The sequence below is a fragment of the Limanda limanda genome, chromosome 15 (assembly GCF_963576545.1).
Source record: "Limanda limanda chromosome 15, fLimLim1.1, whole genome shotgun sequence".
In the NCBI taxonomy this organism is placed as follows: Eukaryota; Metazoa; Chordata; class Actinopteri; order Pleuronectiformes; family Pleuronectidae; genus Limanda; species Limanda limanda.
The window spans coordinates 3484486-3500008 of NC_083650.1; the positions used below are offsets into that span (position 1 = coordinate 3484486).

General features: G+C 44.9%; 1 protein-coding gene across 1 annotated transcript in view; it reads right to left on the reverse strand.

Annotated features, from left to right (window-relative positions):
• Positions 1-13750, reverse strand: part of LOC133020526 (pro-neuregulin-3, membrane-bound isoform) — a 288466-nt gene extending 274716 nt beyond the window's left edge. Inside the window, exon 1 of the mRNA XM_061087112.1 lies at positions 13027-13750. Within this exon, the coding sequence (XP_060943095.1) occupies positions 13027-13750 (724 nt within the window). The remainder of the gene's footprint in view (positions 1-13026) is intronic.
• Positions 13751-15523: the final 1773 nt, after the last annotated feature.

A 15523-nucleotide genomic window follows, 5' to 3' on the forward strand; every position in this document is an offset into this window, starting at 1 on the left:
GCAGAGACTGAGAGGGTTTGGATTCAATATGAAGTGCTCAAATAAATCGTGATCATTTGGTGAAGGCATCATTCAGGTCGAATTTGTCAATTTAATAATATTTTTCTCAGAATCCATTAGTTACATCCTTTCATATGTTTCGGGGAAAGGAAAAAATGCAATGTCATCCACAGGAAAGGAAACATTTCCTGTTTAGTTGTGTCAAAGACTCACTAATGCCCACAAACAACTGGCTTCTGCAATGTGAATGCACATTCAATGTGCATTCGCTCCCAGTTCAAATGACTCTGCAGGTTTTCACTGCATTGGTGACATTAAAAATTACGCAACATGGAAAAAGAAAACCTGCGAGACAAACTTCTTTATTGGCAATGGGAAACGAGTCAATAATCTATAATCTATTGCATATAAAAACCTGTGTAGAAACATATAAATCACCTGGATTTTTACCATTAGCATTTGAGATTTGACACTATAAACATGTCTCAACCTAACAATTATTTAATTGTAATTTGCAAAATGTACAATCCCAGTCGATCTCTTGAAATCTGAAAATCCTCCTGCAGGTTCTTCTGGAAAAGGAGGAGCAGTTGGTCTTGTGCTGGATGGTTCATTGAAATCTTTGCCTACCAAAGGGAATTATCATGAATATTCCAAAAAACAATGGTACCAATGTAGCTCCCCATAAGAGCAAATGGTTTAATCCTAAATCGGCACTAACTAAACTCAACAGTGTCTTCAAACAAGCCGCCTCTCACTTAACTCAACATCCTCTCCAGCCAGTAATTCACACCCTGATCAGGATGAGTGACTCCTGCTCAGATAATTATCTTCCGATCTAATTAAAGCCGAGTTGACGCTTCACGCGTGGATCATTATTTTTAAGTGAGAGGCCGACTCTGTGTCCCTGTGTCCTCGCTGACAGCTCCTGTCTGTCCATCTTCCTCTGTGGCGCTCTCCAGAGTGTGGAGCTGGAAGACTGACGCCCCAGCTGTCTTTGTGTGTGTCTGTGTGTGTGTGTGTGTGTGTGTGTGTGTGTGTGTGTGTGCTTGGCGTCGGCCATAAGTCGCTGCTGACAAGTGGCGGTTGTGGTGTTGACAGCTCATGACTCTGACATGTTCATCAGAGGAGGAACTCAATGTGCAAAGAGCTAAATATATTTATGTATATGTACACACACAGAGGTGTTCATCTCCAGAGAATCTCATTATTGGATGTAAACAACAGTGATAATAGCTTCCTGATGAGGCTGCAGTGTTTTGCCGCTGACCAGTGAAGCGATGCATCAGTTCAGGCGTCGCAACGGAGTCATTAACCGTTTCATTTATGCCTCACAATCAGCGGCTCGTACGTCAGCCGGGGGGTGGGGGGGGGGGGCGACCAGACGAGGTGCACGCTCTCTCATTTCCCACGGGCGCCCTCGTTCTCTCCCACACCTCCTGCAGTCCAGAGACATGCACGAATTGGAAACTCTAAATTGCCTGAAGCGTGAATCTAACTGTGAAAGTGTTCCTCTGTGCGTCCTGTGATGACCTGGTGAGCTTCCCTGGCTGGGCCCTGCCTCTCACCCAGTGCATGCTGGGACATATTGCAATAGCTGTGGAGTATTTACCTCCGTGTTCCCACCGTTTTCCCTTTTATTAACACATCCCTGGTCTTTCTCAGCACATCCTCCACACCCCTTCGTCTTCATTGGCACATATTGAAATGCATTCACCTCCTGCAGCAACACCCTGTGATGCCACTGCAGACAGAGCTACACACACAGACACACACACACACTGCAGGGCCTCTGCTTGTTTTACCTGGACAGCAATATCTAACTACAATCTGTGAGGAGCCATAAAGGCCACGGCTGCAGGAGCGTGTTCACCAGCAGCCTGGAGTTTGTTTTTGCTGCAGATCTGTTGGTGAACAAACTAAAAAATCCTCTCGCTAAAAAAGAACAAGTGGTTATCAAACCGTCCGCGGCTAAGAAACTGCAAATAGAGTTAATAACAAATAACCTTGCTGTGAGACTGAATCACTCTATGCAGTAAGGATGTGTTCATGTTCAGGAGGAAGCTGAAGTGTTGAGCAGGAGAAGGGATTCCAGGGAGATCACTGGGATTCTTTCTCTTTTTTGCAGAGCATGACCATCTGGCATTACAAACAAAATCTCTGATATGACAGCGTTGGTTTCTGCCTGGTAGATTTTTGTTGTGTGTGTCACAGATGTACCCAATGATATTAATCCTGTCTTGATCTGCCGTGTCCTCGTCCACAGCCCGGCTCTGTGCAGAGAGGGCACTGCTCAACCTGCAGGAGGATTCAGTGCAGGAGTTAAATGCTTTTAGTGGAATGTATTATTGCTCTCAGATAATAAAAGCCAAATTTATCATATTATTATACTAAAAGACAGCAAAGTTCAAATGTTGAATCTTTTCCAAATGCAGTTTGGAGGCATACAAATTGCTTCCCTGTGTAAAACTAATTGAGTTCAAGTAGAACTTTAGCAAAAGTCCTCAAGTCCCGAACTTGAGGTTTCTCTGCATCATGTAAACTATTGTGTTTCATTGTCAGACGCATGTTTCATGTACGAGTTACAGGGACGAGCTGCAGCCATTTAACCCTCGTCTCCTGGAAACAGAGGTCGCCACAGCTTCAGCTGGCGATTCACTCGCTAACGAGCTTCCCACATTGTGTCAGACTGCGCTCACCACCTTGCAAACAGCTGACACTGCTAACCCCCTGAGCCCGTTTCTATAAACAGCATCAGAACCTCGCCATCCATCACTCGCCACCAAATCAACTCCAGCTGGATGTAATGTAAATGTAAATGAACTGAGTGGGCAGAGAGGAGAAGATGGAGGGAGGGAGGGGGGTGTGTGAAGGGAGAGCTCACTGCTGCGAGATGGATGAGAGGCTGGTTTCCATCTGGTTTCCTTCATCTCGCCCGGTGGAAAGGTTTCCTCCGGCAAAATCACCTTCTGCCCCCACAATGCATTTCTAACTCGCACATTTCTCAGCCTGCACTTCGCCTCACCTCTCCTCCGTTTTTGTCTCATTCATTCCTTCCTCGCGTTTTACTCTTTGCCTAAAACCTCACAATCCCATCACATCCCCCCCCCCCCCTCTCTCCTGCATCGCTTAGAGAGCGGCCGTGCAATACTATTTCTTTAACTCCCAAATGCTGAGTCACTCACCCTGGAGAGAGAGAGAGAGAGAGAGAGAGAGAGAGAGAGAAACAGAAGTCAGAGAGAGAGAGAGAGAGAGAGAGAGAGAGAGAGAGAGAGAGAGAGAGAGAGAGTCCACCTGTCATAAGTAGATCTGTGTTTCTTTCAGAAAGACGCATGCAGACAGACAACCCACCAGTTCACCCGACTTGTCACAGAACGTCACTGGGAGACAGCTGTCAGCCGTGTCCCGAGGTTAGAGAGAAAAGAAAGAGACAAGAGACGGAGCAAGAGAAGAACGAGTGGGGAGAGATGAGCATTGATGGATTGACAGAAAAGCTAATCAACAGTGATTTGACAGAAACACTTAAGTCATTTATCAAAGGACAATGTCACATAATTGTTCCTCCAATGGGAGGATCTGCTGCATTGCTCTGTTTTAAGCCAAATGTCATTAAATTCGACGGATTTCTGGACAAAATAAACAATTAGAAGACGCAACCATGTGTTTGTGATGATCTGAAAGTGTTTTTATGCTGGATTAACAATGCAAATCACAAATATTTCTACTTTTGATAGAAGGGAAAATAACTTTGTCAGAATACTGAGAAAAAGTGCTATCAACTGATTGCCCACACACACACACACACACCCACACACGCCCACACACACACACACAAACACACGCCCACACACACACAAACACACACACACACAAACACAGATACAAACAAACACATGCTCCATGTCGGGCTCCAAAACACAAATGATGTAACCATCTGCCCCAAGGACAGAGCTGAGAGGACCAATGTGAAGCATATGACACCAAGCTTAGCTCTCTGCAACTGTGTGTGTGTGTGTGTGTGTGTGTGTTACTGAGTTGTGTTTCCCATCAAGGTGACAGTGACCTTCTAGACAGCTTCCCATTTCCCCCAGGAAACCTCCTGTGTGGCAATATAATATGTAATGTGCGGTTTAACAGCTCTGGTTTCTTGGAAAATAGCCTCCTCCGTCTTTAGACTCTCATCGTCGACGCCTCAAATTGCTGCTGCTTTGCATAATAAGATACAGCACAGTGGCAGCTTCCCCGAAATAAACACATCCAGCACTGGAGAAAGACTTTCTGACGCGGCTTAACATAACAAACTGACCATAGCTGTAATGTTTCCAAAATAAAAGCCGTCTTCGCCGTCCCTGCCGTCTCCTCTGTGCTTTTCTGGGCCATTTCCCTGCAGCTCTGTCGGCTCGTAGGCCTCCACCAGAGCAGCCAGCTCCATGCGTCCTCTCACACAGGAGCTGGCATCGCTCTTTGAAGCTAAAAATAACCGCGGTAACAAAATGCAGCGAGCTCGGGATAATCAGAACCCACGCCCAAGCGCCGGGGCGGCTCGCTCGCAGGGCTCACAGCTAAACTGCTGAGTCGCAGAAACACCGGGAGAGAATCAAAACGGTGTCCAGGCCGGCTGAGGAAGCTCGTGTGGCCGACATGCCCACATATGAAGAATCATAATCCATAAGTGACCGAGAGGGAGGAAACTTTAACCGGTGCTGATGTCAGGATGAATGCTCAGGAAAAGCATTTCATAGATTCATGTGACGCCGACGTTGAAACACTGTGAAGTAAAGTCACGTTCCGCAGTTCATTATAACTCTGTAATGATAATAGGATTCAAGGTATTGGATTATTATTAATGATGCATTATATAGAATTGGGTAATTCAATTTGATCTTTTAATCCTAATGTACCTGTATGTGTGAGCACATGTAACCAGAGAGTTAATTAAAGTGTTTGATTCAAAGGCAAAAATGTACTTGAGAAAATTCATTACTTTTGACCCAGTTCCTGTGAGGAGCTGTGGCTCAGGAGGGAGAGCGGGTGGGGTGGTGTGTGGTAGTTCGATCCCTGGCTCCTCCGATCCCTTTGAGAAATTAATCATTTTCTATCTGTGCATCTTCATATGTGTACATTGTACTTTATAGTTCTATGTGTTTATATTGTATTATTTACTTGTTCATACCTTTACTTAGTGTCTGATCCATTATTCCCTCTTATCTTATCTTTTCTTATCTTCTCTTATTTCTTTCTATCTCATCTTATCTCATCTTATTGTCCTTGGGCTACAGACTCCAAACTGCCCCCCCGACATCCTTCATCATTCACAGACTGACATGAATCAGTGAATGTGACTCGAGCTGTAAAACACTTTGAGTGCTTGTTGAGACTTAAGAGCACAAAACAAATGAGGTCCATCATTTACCAGACGACAATTGATTGAAAAAAGACTAAAACAAACCAAGTGACTGTGTTATTGTTGGCCTGAGATTTATTTCTTCATTAACTTTCGGTCGTCTAACGAGTCTCCGAGAGGCAGATTTATTAATTCATGTAATATTTGTCGACAGCTTCAGGTCAAACAAGTCAAGGGAAAGAGTTCGACCTTAGTTTTAAGCTTCAGACATAAAATACACACCAGTGACGCAGTGGACTGGAGACACGTCTGCAACCCCCCTCACCCCCCCCCCCACTGCCTGCTGCTCATTATGCTGCCGGCACCTGTTAGTAAACAACGCTATTAGCAGAGATAAAATGCTTCGACAGAGATTATTTAACCTGAGTGTGCTCTGAGCGATCAGAAAGCCAACGACTCAGGGCAGCACCAGTAACAGTTTGATACCATTTCTCTTTCACTGAGCTAAATGATTGCATTTTTGTTCTCCTCCTCTGCCATCTCATCCCCTCTTTCCTCTCTCTCTCTCTTTCCTCTCTCTCTCTCTCCCTCCCTGTCTCAAGGTCAGCTCGTCCGGTTCCTATTACCGAGGCTCCTGCGGCTGATGTGGACTGGACTCGGGCGAGTGGCTTGCAAACAGGGGAAATGTCAAAAGTGAGTTCTCCAACAAAGAGAAGAATTTGCATTTGTATCTACTCGGTGAATAAAAGTGAAAGGAACAACCCCCTGTTCCTGAACTGCATTATGGGAAATATATGTTGCACCAAACGTAATCACTGGGTTGATTTTGTTCATCGAGGGTTTTTAATTGAAGGAATGAGGAAGTGGTTAAAGTGGACGTCAGGTTATCAGACAGTTGGTTTGCATGGATCCTCAGAAACTGTAGTAGTAAACAACTGGACTGGTTTGTGTTCCACTTCTCTTCCAAGGTGCCTCAGTTCTGACTGGTGGGAGGTTTCATGTTCTTAACCTCTGTGGGTCTTCCCCTATGCAGAGAGATGATATGTTAAACTGGTCTGACTGGGACACAGCTTGGTCACGGTTACAAAATACAGAAAAGATGTGTACGAAGGTTGCAAAAAGAGCACAATCTTTCCCTAACCTGAAGTGGTCCCTACATTGCCTATTGTCTTGGTTGCAATTGCATTTCCTGTTGCAACCTATTTGCCAAAGCTGTCATTTCTACCCACAGCTCAGTTGTCCAGCTGCAGATTATTGCTCTCGTTTGTCATGTCCTGAACTTCTCTCGTCTCGACGACAGAGAAACAAACTGTGACAGCAGCTGTTGGCCGCGGTCGGACTCCTAACAGTCGGGTGTTTATTTGCTCACTTGGGTTTAACGGTTCTCTGCTGTAGGCCGGCTACTGGATTTAATAAGGGAGAGAGAGAGGGAAAGGTGAGCTGTGGGAAAAGGGGGGTGTTGATTATTGGCCTGTTTGGAAACCTCTCTTATTTAATAACCTACAAATCAATCTGGGCTGTTCATACTGTTGGCTCCCTGATGTATCATATAAAATTTGTAAACTAAATATTAGGTTTTGGACACAATTTACATACCGTTTTATGATGTCATGTATGGATTAGTTGCTAAATGACGATTAGTTGCTAAATGACGGTTAACCACGTTTAATGCCAAGCAAGTCAAAATACACAACACCTTTAGACTCGTCCAATTCTGTATTCCATCAGGAGTCAAACATCTTGGAGAATGATGATTGGTGGAGCAGCTAACTTTGGGCGGGTGTGGTCTGAGGGGGTGCTCCTCCAACCAGAAGGTCAGCAGCTTGAATCCCAGCCCATGCCGAAGTGTCCTTGGGCAAGATGCTGAAAAAAATTGCCCCTCATAGATGTTGAATGCATTGATTCTAAGTCGCTTTGGGTAAAAGCCTCAGCTAAATGAAATGTAATGTAAAAACTTGCAGGTGGCAGCTTCATCTGAGGAGCAGATGCAGGTGAATCCTGGAACGAACTCTTACATCTCGTCAGCCGCCACCTTTCCCGCCACTGGCTCCAATAAAATGCAATAAAAAGTCTCATCTAATCAAGGCCACACTTCCACCTGAATTCATTATTAAAAGCTCCAAGAAGTTAGCGGCAAGATTTAACCAATTTGCACCTCTTCATCATCTGGATTTGTGTGATTTAGATGAGCTCGGGAGGGAAGCGGAGAGAAGAGAGGACGATGGATAATTTCCACCTCGGCAGTCGTGAAGAAATGTTGAGAAAAATCTCAGAAAATAACACTTTTCAACTTCCCTCTCCTCCACCGCGTCGGGGATTGAACGCCGCCTGAACACCGTCATTCACTGAAGGAGTTCGCCTGCACAGGGAATTGCTCGGCCTGGCATAATTCGTCAAAGGGCCATCTTCAATTATTTACACTTTCCCTCTACATATTGAACATGTTTCTCTTTCGCGTCATTAATATTTCATGGCTCTTCCCCCTGCAAGACGTTTCATCAGAATAAATCAATGTGACGTTAAGCTTAGCACGCACGGCGTCTCCCCCAAATTAAAACACTAATCGGGACGCCACGACAGGATCTAGCCGCACTCAGCTAAACGGTCAAGCACCAGGCGTCCTGGACATAAACCGACTGTGATGCAGTAAATTAGAGAACGTCTTGATCTTTTAGGGAACAATGTGTGTGATTGGCTATAAGTTATCCTGGCGGTTAAATGAAGTGGAACATGAGGAGAGTGTGAGCATTCATCATTTAGATGTGTGGGAATACACATGCTGGCTTCCCCAGACATTTTGATTACAAGACTTCCGAGTCGTGTATGTGTGCGTGTGTGTGTGTGTGTGTGTGTGTGTGTGTGTGTGTGTTGGATACCAACCCAACAAGTTTGCGTCAAGGTTTGCAACAGAATATCTGAACAGGTTGTAAATTGGAGTAGAAACGGGTACACTGTAAAAAAATATATATATCAATTGTAACAAGTTTAATTTGTCTTGAATCAGTTTAAAAAGGTTGAATTTAATTGTTAATGACTTGTAAGGTGGACATATTTATATATATTTATAAAAATGATTTGGATTAATGCCATGTTCATACTAATGAAGGTATGATAAAATGTGTGGGTGGAAAATATCTGTTCAAAATATGATCTTTAGGGGCCAATTTATTATTATCCCAGGTACATCTCAAGGAAACATAACATTTCTACAGTGAGCATCACAACATCTACATTCTAGATATCAAGTGACAAAATTCATCTTGTCCACATACTGTTTTGCTTCCCATTAAAGCTGTAACTTTGCCATTCGAGCTGCAGGGGAGCCGTGGAGGGCGGGGCTAATTTCAGTCCTCATTCACACAGGAGGTCACAGCTGGGTCACACACACAGAGAACATGGGGACACACGTCCGTGAGCTGCTGCTGACACCCGAGCGAGCGTGGGCAATTTTCAGTGCACAGGCACAGTCATGCATACATGGAGAAACCCCATAGGGATCCTGTTACTAAGCAGCTCACACAACTAATCCAACTGTAAAGATTCTGAAATCTACAATCTGGTTTAAAACCTGAAATCTCTCCATATGAGCTGATTAGTGAAACACAAACATGGACCTGATGCCCTCAGTGGTGCCCGGCAAAGATGAAAGCCTGAGTTAATTTAATAAGTAGATGAAATTAATGAAGTGTCAAAGTGACGACACAACAACACACATAGAGATTTCTAGAGAAACAGGCAGAGATCACAGGACACGCAGCTTTGAGTCAGGTTATAACAATTACTGCACAAATGATCGAGAGCATGAACTAAACATGCGTTTTATCACCGTGTAGACTTGATCAGGAAAATCTCATGTAATGGAATGATGATTGTGACATTAGGCACTCTGTGCAGTCAGTAGGTGGCGCTATGACTTTTGAATTTTGCCGTGTAGAAGACTTCAGACTCTTATTAAGTGTGAAATTTGGAGCAGATTGGAAACTGTATGCTCTTGTTACCACAAGTTCCTGCTCCACTGCAAAATATTGAAACACAAACACATTATAACACACAACACATAGACCAGACAACGGTAGTGTTGTACTTTAGAACTTGTTATACTCAACGTTGGCTGAGGAACATTGGAAACTACATGTTGGATTGCAATCGTTGCTCATATTTTCAAAACCCCTTTAAAAAACCATGAAAATATGAGCATGCAGGGGATTAGATAGCAGAGAATAAGATCACAAATGTCAAGAGCAATTTCATTGAAACACAGCCCTGGAATAATCCCGGCTTTCTACAGATTTGGAACTGTATCCTGATCATAGAGGCCTCGTGAAGGTTTCTGGATCAGATTTTCATCCAATTTTGTGTGGTTGAAAAATGCAATTGTTCTTGTGATCTAATAAAAATCTTTTTGCTGGAAACTATAATATGCTCTGAAAGATCGGTGCAGCGCTGCAGACGTCACGTTAAGAGCTTCAGATTCTAACACATTTCCACTTTGCTATTTAGACATTTAGACGTTAGCACAAGGCACTTGTGATATTTCATGACTCTGCATCATTTGCCATAAACACTCAAATAAGAATAGAAGACCCTGCACCATACTGTTGTCACACAAAGCGACAATAGCCACCAATCTATTTGTGTGTTAATATAACTGTAAACCTTTCCCTCCATGAAGTGGCTCCAGGAACCTGACACGCAGCAAAGAGAACACGCCCTCTTCAACATGTCTCCTCAGGTCGTTATTTAATAAAAAACATCTCTGCAAAGACCATTAAAACAATCATTCAACATCCAGGCTGCTGTTAAGCCCATGTAGCGAGTGTGTGTGAGTGTGTGTGAGTGATAGGTAGGCTCCTGTAATTCTGTTGCTTGCACAGTCACGGTGATGGGCTGTTAATCTGGATTTAGGTTTCAGGGCCACTGTCTGACTGAAACCTCATCGCACTGAGTGGCTCAGCGCCGAGACAAAGACCTCCGGCTGCACCGGGACGAACTCCGGAGCACGGACCTGACAATCATGTTAGTGATGTAACTCCAGGCTGAGCTGACCAGCTCACTTCCTTTTGTTTTCTTCTGGAAGGGATTCACTCATCACAACATTGACTCATCTTTTATTTTCTAGCTTCTGATTTCTGATTCTCTTCCTCTTGGTTTATTTTCTATTTCACAAATAACGGCAGATATGCGATTTCCAGTTTGCCTGATATCCCTCTCATTATCGCTGAGGCTTCCCCTGACACTTTGCCCTGCAGAGCAGAGGTCACCCGCCTCCCTGTAATGGTATCATCTCTCTCAGTTGTCGGCTCCGTTCTGCATTCACTCCTCCAGCGGCCTCCCATTTTTTTTTCATGCAGCGTGGAGGATGCTGCAGCAGGAAAACTCCCAAATGGGAATTTATAGCAGCAGCACATGCAGGCTCATTCCAATTCACAGCTCTAAAGGCAATAGCCGGCGACTGGAAGCTCCACAGCCCAGTGTCGATTAACATCCACGTCCATCTTAATTCTGTGACACACAAAGACAGTGACAGCATCGATAAAAGCACCCAGATGGCCCAGCTTTACTTAAATTAATATAATTCTCTCCGTTCCTGAGCACGAGCCAACACGGGCCATTCGGTAGTACCGCCGAACACATTCACACATAATGGACGGTTAATGTGAAAATTATGGCCTTTTCAAATCAAAGCAGCATGTGGGTGGTAGAATAAAGGGGGAGGGACGGTGTTTAGGATTATCAAATGAGTTGGCTGCTCTGTAGTGGCAGAACTTTCATAGGCGAGCTGGGGAAGGAGTAACATTTTCCCTGGGATATCTATCAACGAGGCTTAATGGCTTTCAGGCGCACTTGCTGGAGATATGGCATTCTTTTTTAACGGTTAATTAATAAATGAATAGATGATGAATGGCCTTCATTTTTCCTCCTGGTAATGAAATGATGCACACACACACACACAGACACACACACACACACATACACACACACCCTCCAAGGTTTCTAATTATCAGAGGGAACATTCTCCAGTGTAGTCTGGGGACATTTTCATTATCATGGAAACAAAAGAAGCAACTTTGCAGTCAAGTGAACCGAAACCACAGCAGGTGGAACGCGTTGGGTTTGTTTACCACATTTATGAAATGACTGTCATCATGTAATTATCGCTAATTGAATAAATGGCAGTGATTGTGTAAATCACACATTGCAACGGATCATATGATGAGGGATGGCAACAAGATTTCAGCTTAAACGCATCATCGAGCCATTTGGGTCAGTGCAGATCAATCACATTGCATACAACAAACACACAATGCATAAGTGACATATATTAGTATCATGCTATGAGATCAACAGCATGAGATGCATGAGCCTGTATCATCTAAATTTCATCAAATGCCCGCTAAAATGAAACAGCTTCCTGCTCCTGAGAAGATGTCCGAGCCCGGAATCAGAGACAGAATCATCACAAGCACAGGGACGTCCAGCAGATAATGTGACACCATTTTGAGAGCTGGAAGATTTATCATGGAGGAAGCTGCGAGGATGTGTGTGTGTGTGTGTGTGTGTGTGTGTGTGTTTGGCATTCATTTGAGTAAGGAAATCCCCTGCAGCACTAATCAATAGCATGATTGCTTGCATGACTTGAGTCAAGGACAGCAATGTCAAGAGCAAAGGTACTAAAAATCCGAATTCCTTCATTAATGGATAAGAACAAATTTCATTTCAAGTCAATTAAGATCCAAAGACTGATAAGTATATGTGGGTTCAGACACGATTTGTGAGCCTCTTTACAAATATAGAAACTGTTCGGAGGTTCACGAGAATGGATCAGCACGTAAGTGTGACATGTACTTTCAAGATTACTGCAAGTAAACAACCTCCCTCAGTGTACATGAGGGTGCATGGATGCCAAGTGAAGTTAATGAGTGCAAATCATGTTTCTTCAGTTAACAAAACAAGCAGGACAACATTTGATACATTAAATACATGCAGGAAAACATAATCATTTCCAGAAACTCGTGTCTAAGTAGCTTGAACCTAGTTTGAGTTCTTCACATCTAACACATAAATGACCACAAGGTGCTAAGTGCGCTGAGCACTTAGCAAAAAAAGGAAAAAATTAGCATGATTGAAGCTTTGCACCAATTCACATCCATTTAATGTGACGAAATAAATTACCAAATTCAAGACAAACATCTTCTGTCCAAGACCAAAGCTGCAGTGTCTGCACCATCTTCCATGATGTTATCACAAGGCAACCACAACATGAAGCAGCACAGGAACATGGTGCTACCAACCATAGCAGAGGGATTGATTATTGAGTCCTGCAACACTTCAGATTTCCTTACTGTAGCAATCAATGGCATCGATCACACCTCTGTAATTCTCAGTCCAGCGGTGTGTCAGATTTACAGATTTACAGTTTCCAAAGCTGAAAAGCATTGCACGTCAATCGCAAAGCAAACGGACGGGATAACTGTTCAAAAATGTCAATAAAATATAATTAATACAATGTATTGAAACATCAGCCTTGTTGATAAGGAACCAACCAAGGAACCTCCCACACACCCGTGGAATTCCACTGACGAATCAGCCCATTAATCTGATCAAACAAAGCAAACTTCCAACAATCACGTTAAGGTTCAAAGACCCAAAACTGTTGAACTTGAATAAGGCGAGTGACTTACGTGCTTTGCGGTGGCCATGTGTACGGGTGGTGAGCGTAGTGGAGGCGGTCTCAGTAGTAGTATGCGCCGGGGTCCACATCTGCGTTGAGTCATGTAGCACGGTCGGATTGGACGGAGAGGGGCTAGATGTCGCTGCTCCAATTATGAAGGTGGTCCTTGGTGCTGCTGTGGTTGTAGTAAAACCTGAAGGTCCACGTCCGTTACGATTTCCATGATTCCGAGGGGTTACTTGGCTCCCCGAGGCTCCACCTCCTCTGGGGTTTATAGTAGTGGTTGTAGCGGTTGAGCGAGCTCTACCTTTAGCAACAGTTACAGTTCTAGCCGTTGGGTTCCCGCCATCAGCTGTGGGAGTAATCGTAGTTGTGGTAGTATCGGGACTTTTGGGAATCCCGCTTGGCTTGGAGAGGAAGATAGGATCCTGGCCTATTCGATTAGCATCCACCAAGTCCGTCGGCACATAATCCCGCACTGTGCCAACAACAATCCATTTCAACAGCATCAAGCTCAATCCAAGGCCAATGAAACCGATAAGTAAAGGGACCACACACAGCCATGTCTGCTGGCGTGGCCAAACGGCACAGCGGAGGGGACCTTGATCCTGGGCCTGGCCCTCCCGACGGCCCCCGGTTGCCCCTGAAACCTCAGGCTCCTCCAGGATCACCACTCCGGATACAGCTGCTCCGGAACACTCGCTCATCCTTCCCTGCCGTCCTTTATGGCTCATTGAGGGTTAACCCTGTGTTAGGCATCGGTAGCACATGCCAGAAAGGTTCCAAAAAGAGTGGGACATCAAGAAGACACAAAGAGAAAGGCGAAGAAGGACCCGACGGAATTTCACCCTCAATTACACGCACACGATATGTAATCCAAGGATAGAGAGAAAGGGAGGGGTGCAGATACATGCAAACACGAAATCACAAACACACAAGCACACAAATCCACACTCGGAGACACCCAGTGAAAAATGGGAGAGCAGGCATTGATGGGTAATCGACCAGTTAGTCCGTGTTTAGTCTTGCTTAAGTCCTGATGTCCAACAGAAGCAAAGGTAAACTTCTGGATGTCCACAGCAGGATAAACCAAGGGAGGAGAAGAAGTGATGCATCCAACGGGAAGAAAGAGGAACAGAGAGAAAGACGGGAGGGAGAGATGGTTTGCAAGGAACAGATTTACATCTGTGCATGTGTGGAATCCATGGCATCACTGTCCGGATGCCACTGCATCAAAAATCCACAGCGATTTCTATTCAACATGCAATAGATGTCTCCTCTGTGATCAATCCACGACTGTCCATTACTGTCTAATCAGGGGAATGAAACTTGCAGGGTGGGTCTTGTTGCTTCACCACCCTGAACTGGAGCCCTAAAAAAGGAGAAATGTTTCCCAGTGCAGCCCGTTCCAACAGCTTCAGCCGAGTCAGCGTCCCTCAGCTCCAAAAATCCTCCTTTTCGTAACTGAACGGAGATTCAAAGCAGGAGAATCAGCCGTTTCTGCTTCCGTCCAACAATCTCCTTGGATTATCCGTTATCTTTCTCAGTCTTTGCCTTTCAATCAGCCTGAAGATCCTGTATTCATCACGCTTTTGATCCAAACCCACTTTGATTCCTTTGTGCGTGCTCCAAATTCCAGTGAGGCTAAAAATAAAGCAGTAGAATCCAATTAATTTTTCTGGATCCAGTCAAAAAGCAACACTTCACATGAGCACAGAGAGAGGAGGAGAGAGGGAGAAAGCAGAATGAAGGGTGTTGTCGTGCAGCGGTATCACAGGGCGGATAAATCTGCAACTGCGACGCGTGATCCTGCTCCTTCTCCACCCGGCGGTGGATCAGATTTCCCCAAGCTGTCCGCTCAGCGCCCTGCTGTCTCAGTGCACTGTCCGTTAATACTGCAGCAAGCGCTCAGAGAGCATCTCCTCATCTGTTTGCAAGGTGCATTCCGCCACAGAGGGATAAAACCAGAGTGGAGGAGGATGAGAGGCAGCGAGAGGATGAAATTGATTGAAACAGAAATAGCAGAAAGCAAGAGATGAGAAGAAAATCTCAAACAGGAGGTCACAATGTTTTAAATATATCCCAATGAATGTCTCTCCTCTCTTTCTGAGTGCCGATGTTCCCTCTGTTCCTGAAAGCCTGCACTCTTTAGAGTCAGCCTGTGATTTGTTGGTCTGGTTGCTGGGATCCTTTGCTCGTCCTTCCCCCAGGATGCCTTCTTGGAGATGATTAGGAATGTGCGACCCGCACCGGGATGAGAACTTGCAGCCGCAACAGCAAAGGCTCCCAAGCCCTCTCTGGAGTTGGCATCGATCGACAATGCAGCTGCCTTACCTGTGGCAATTGGGATGCAGACGCAAACACGGCTGCTTCCCTGAGCTGCCGCCGCTGAGAGGCAGAGAACGAATGATGGAAAAAGCACAGAGGGAGCAGAGGGTGCACACTGGTAGAGCGAGAGAGCGAGAGATAGAGAGAGGGAGGGAGGGAGGGAGGGAGGGAGGGAGTGA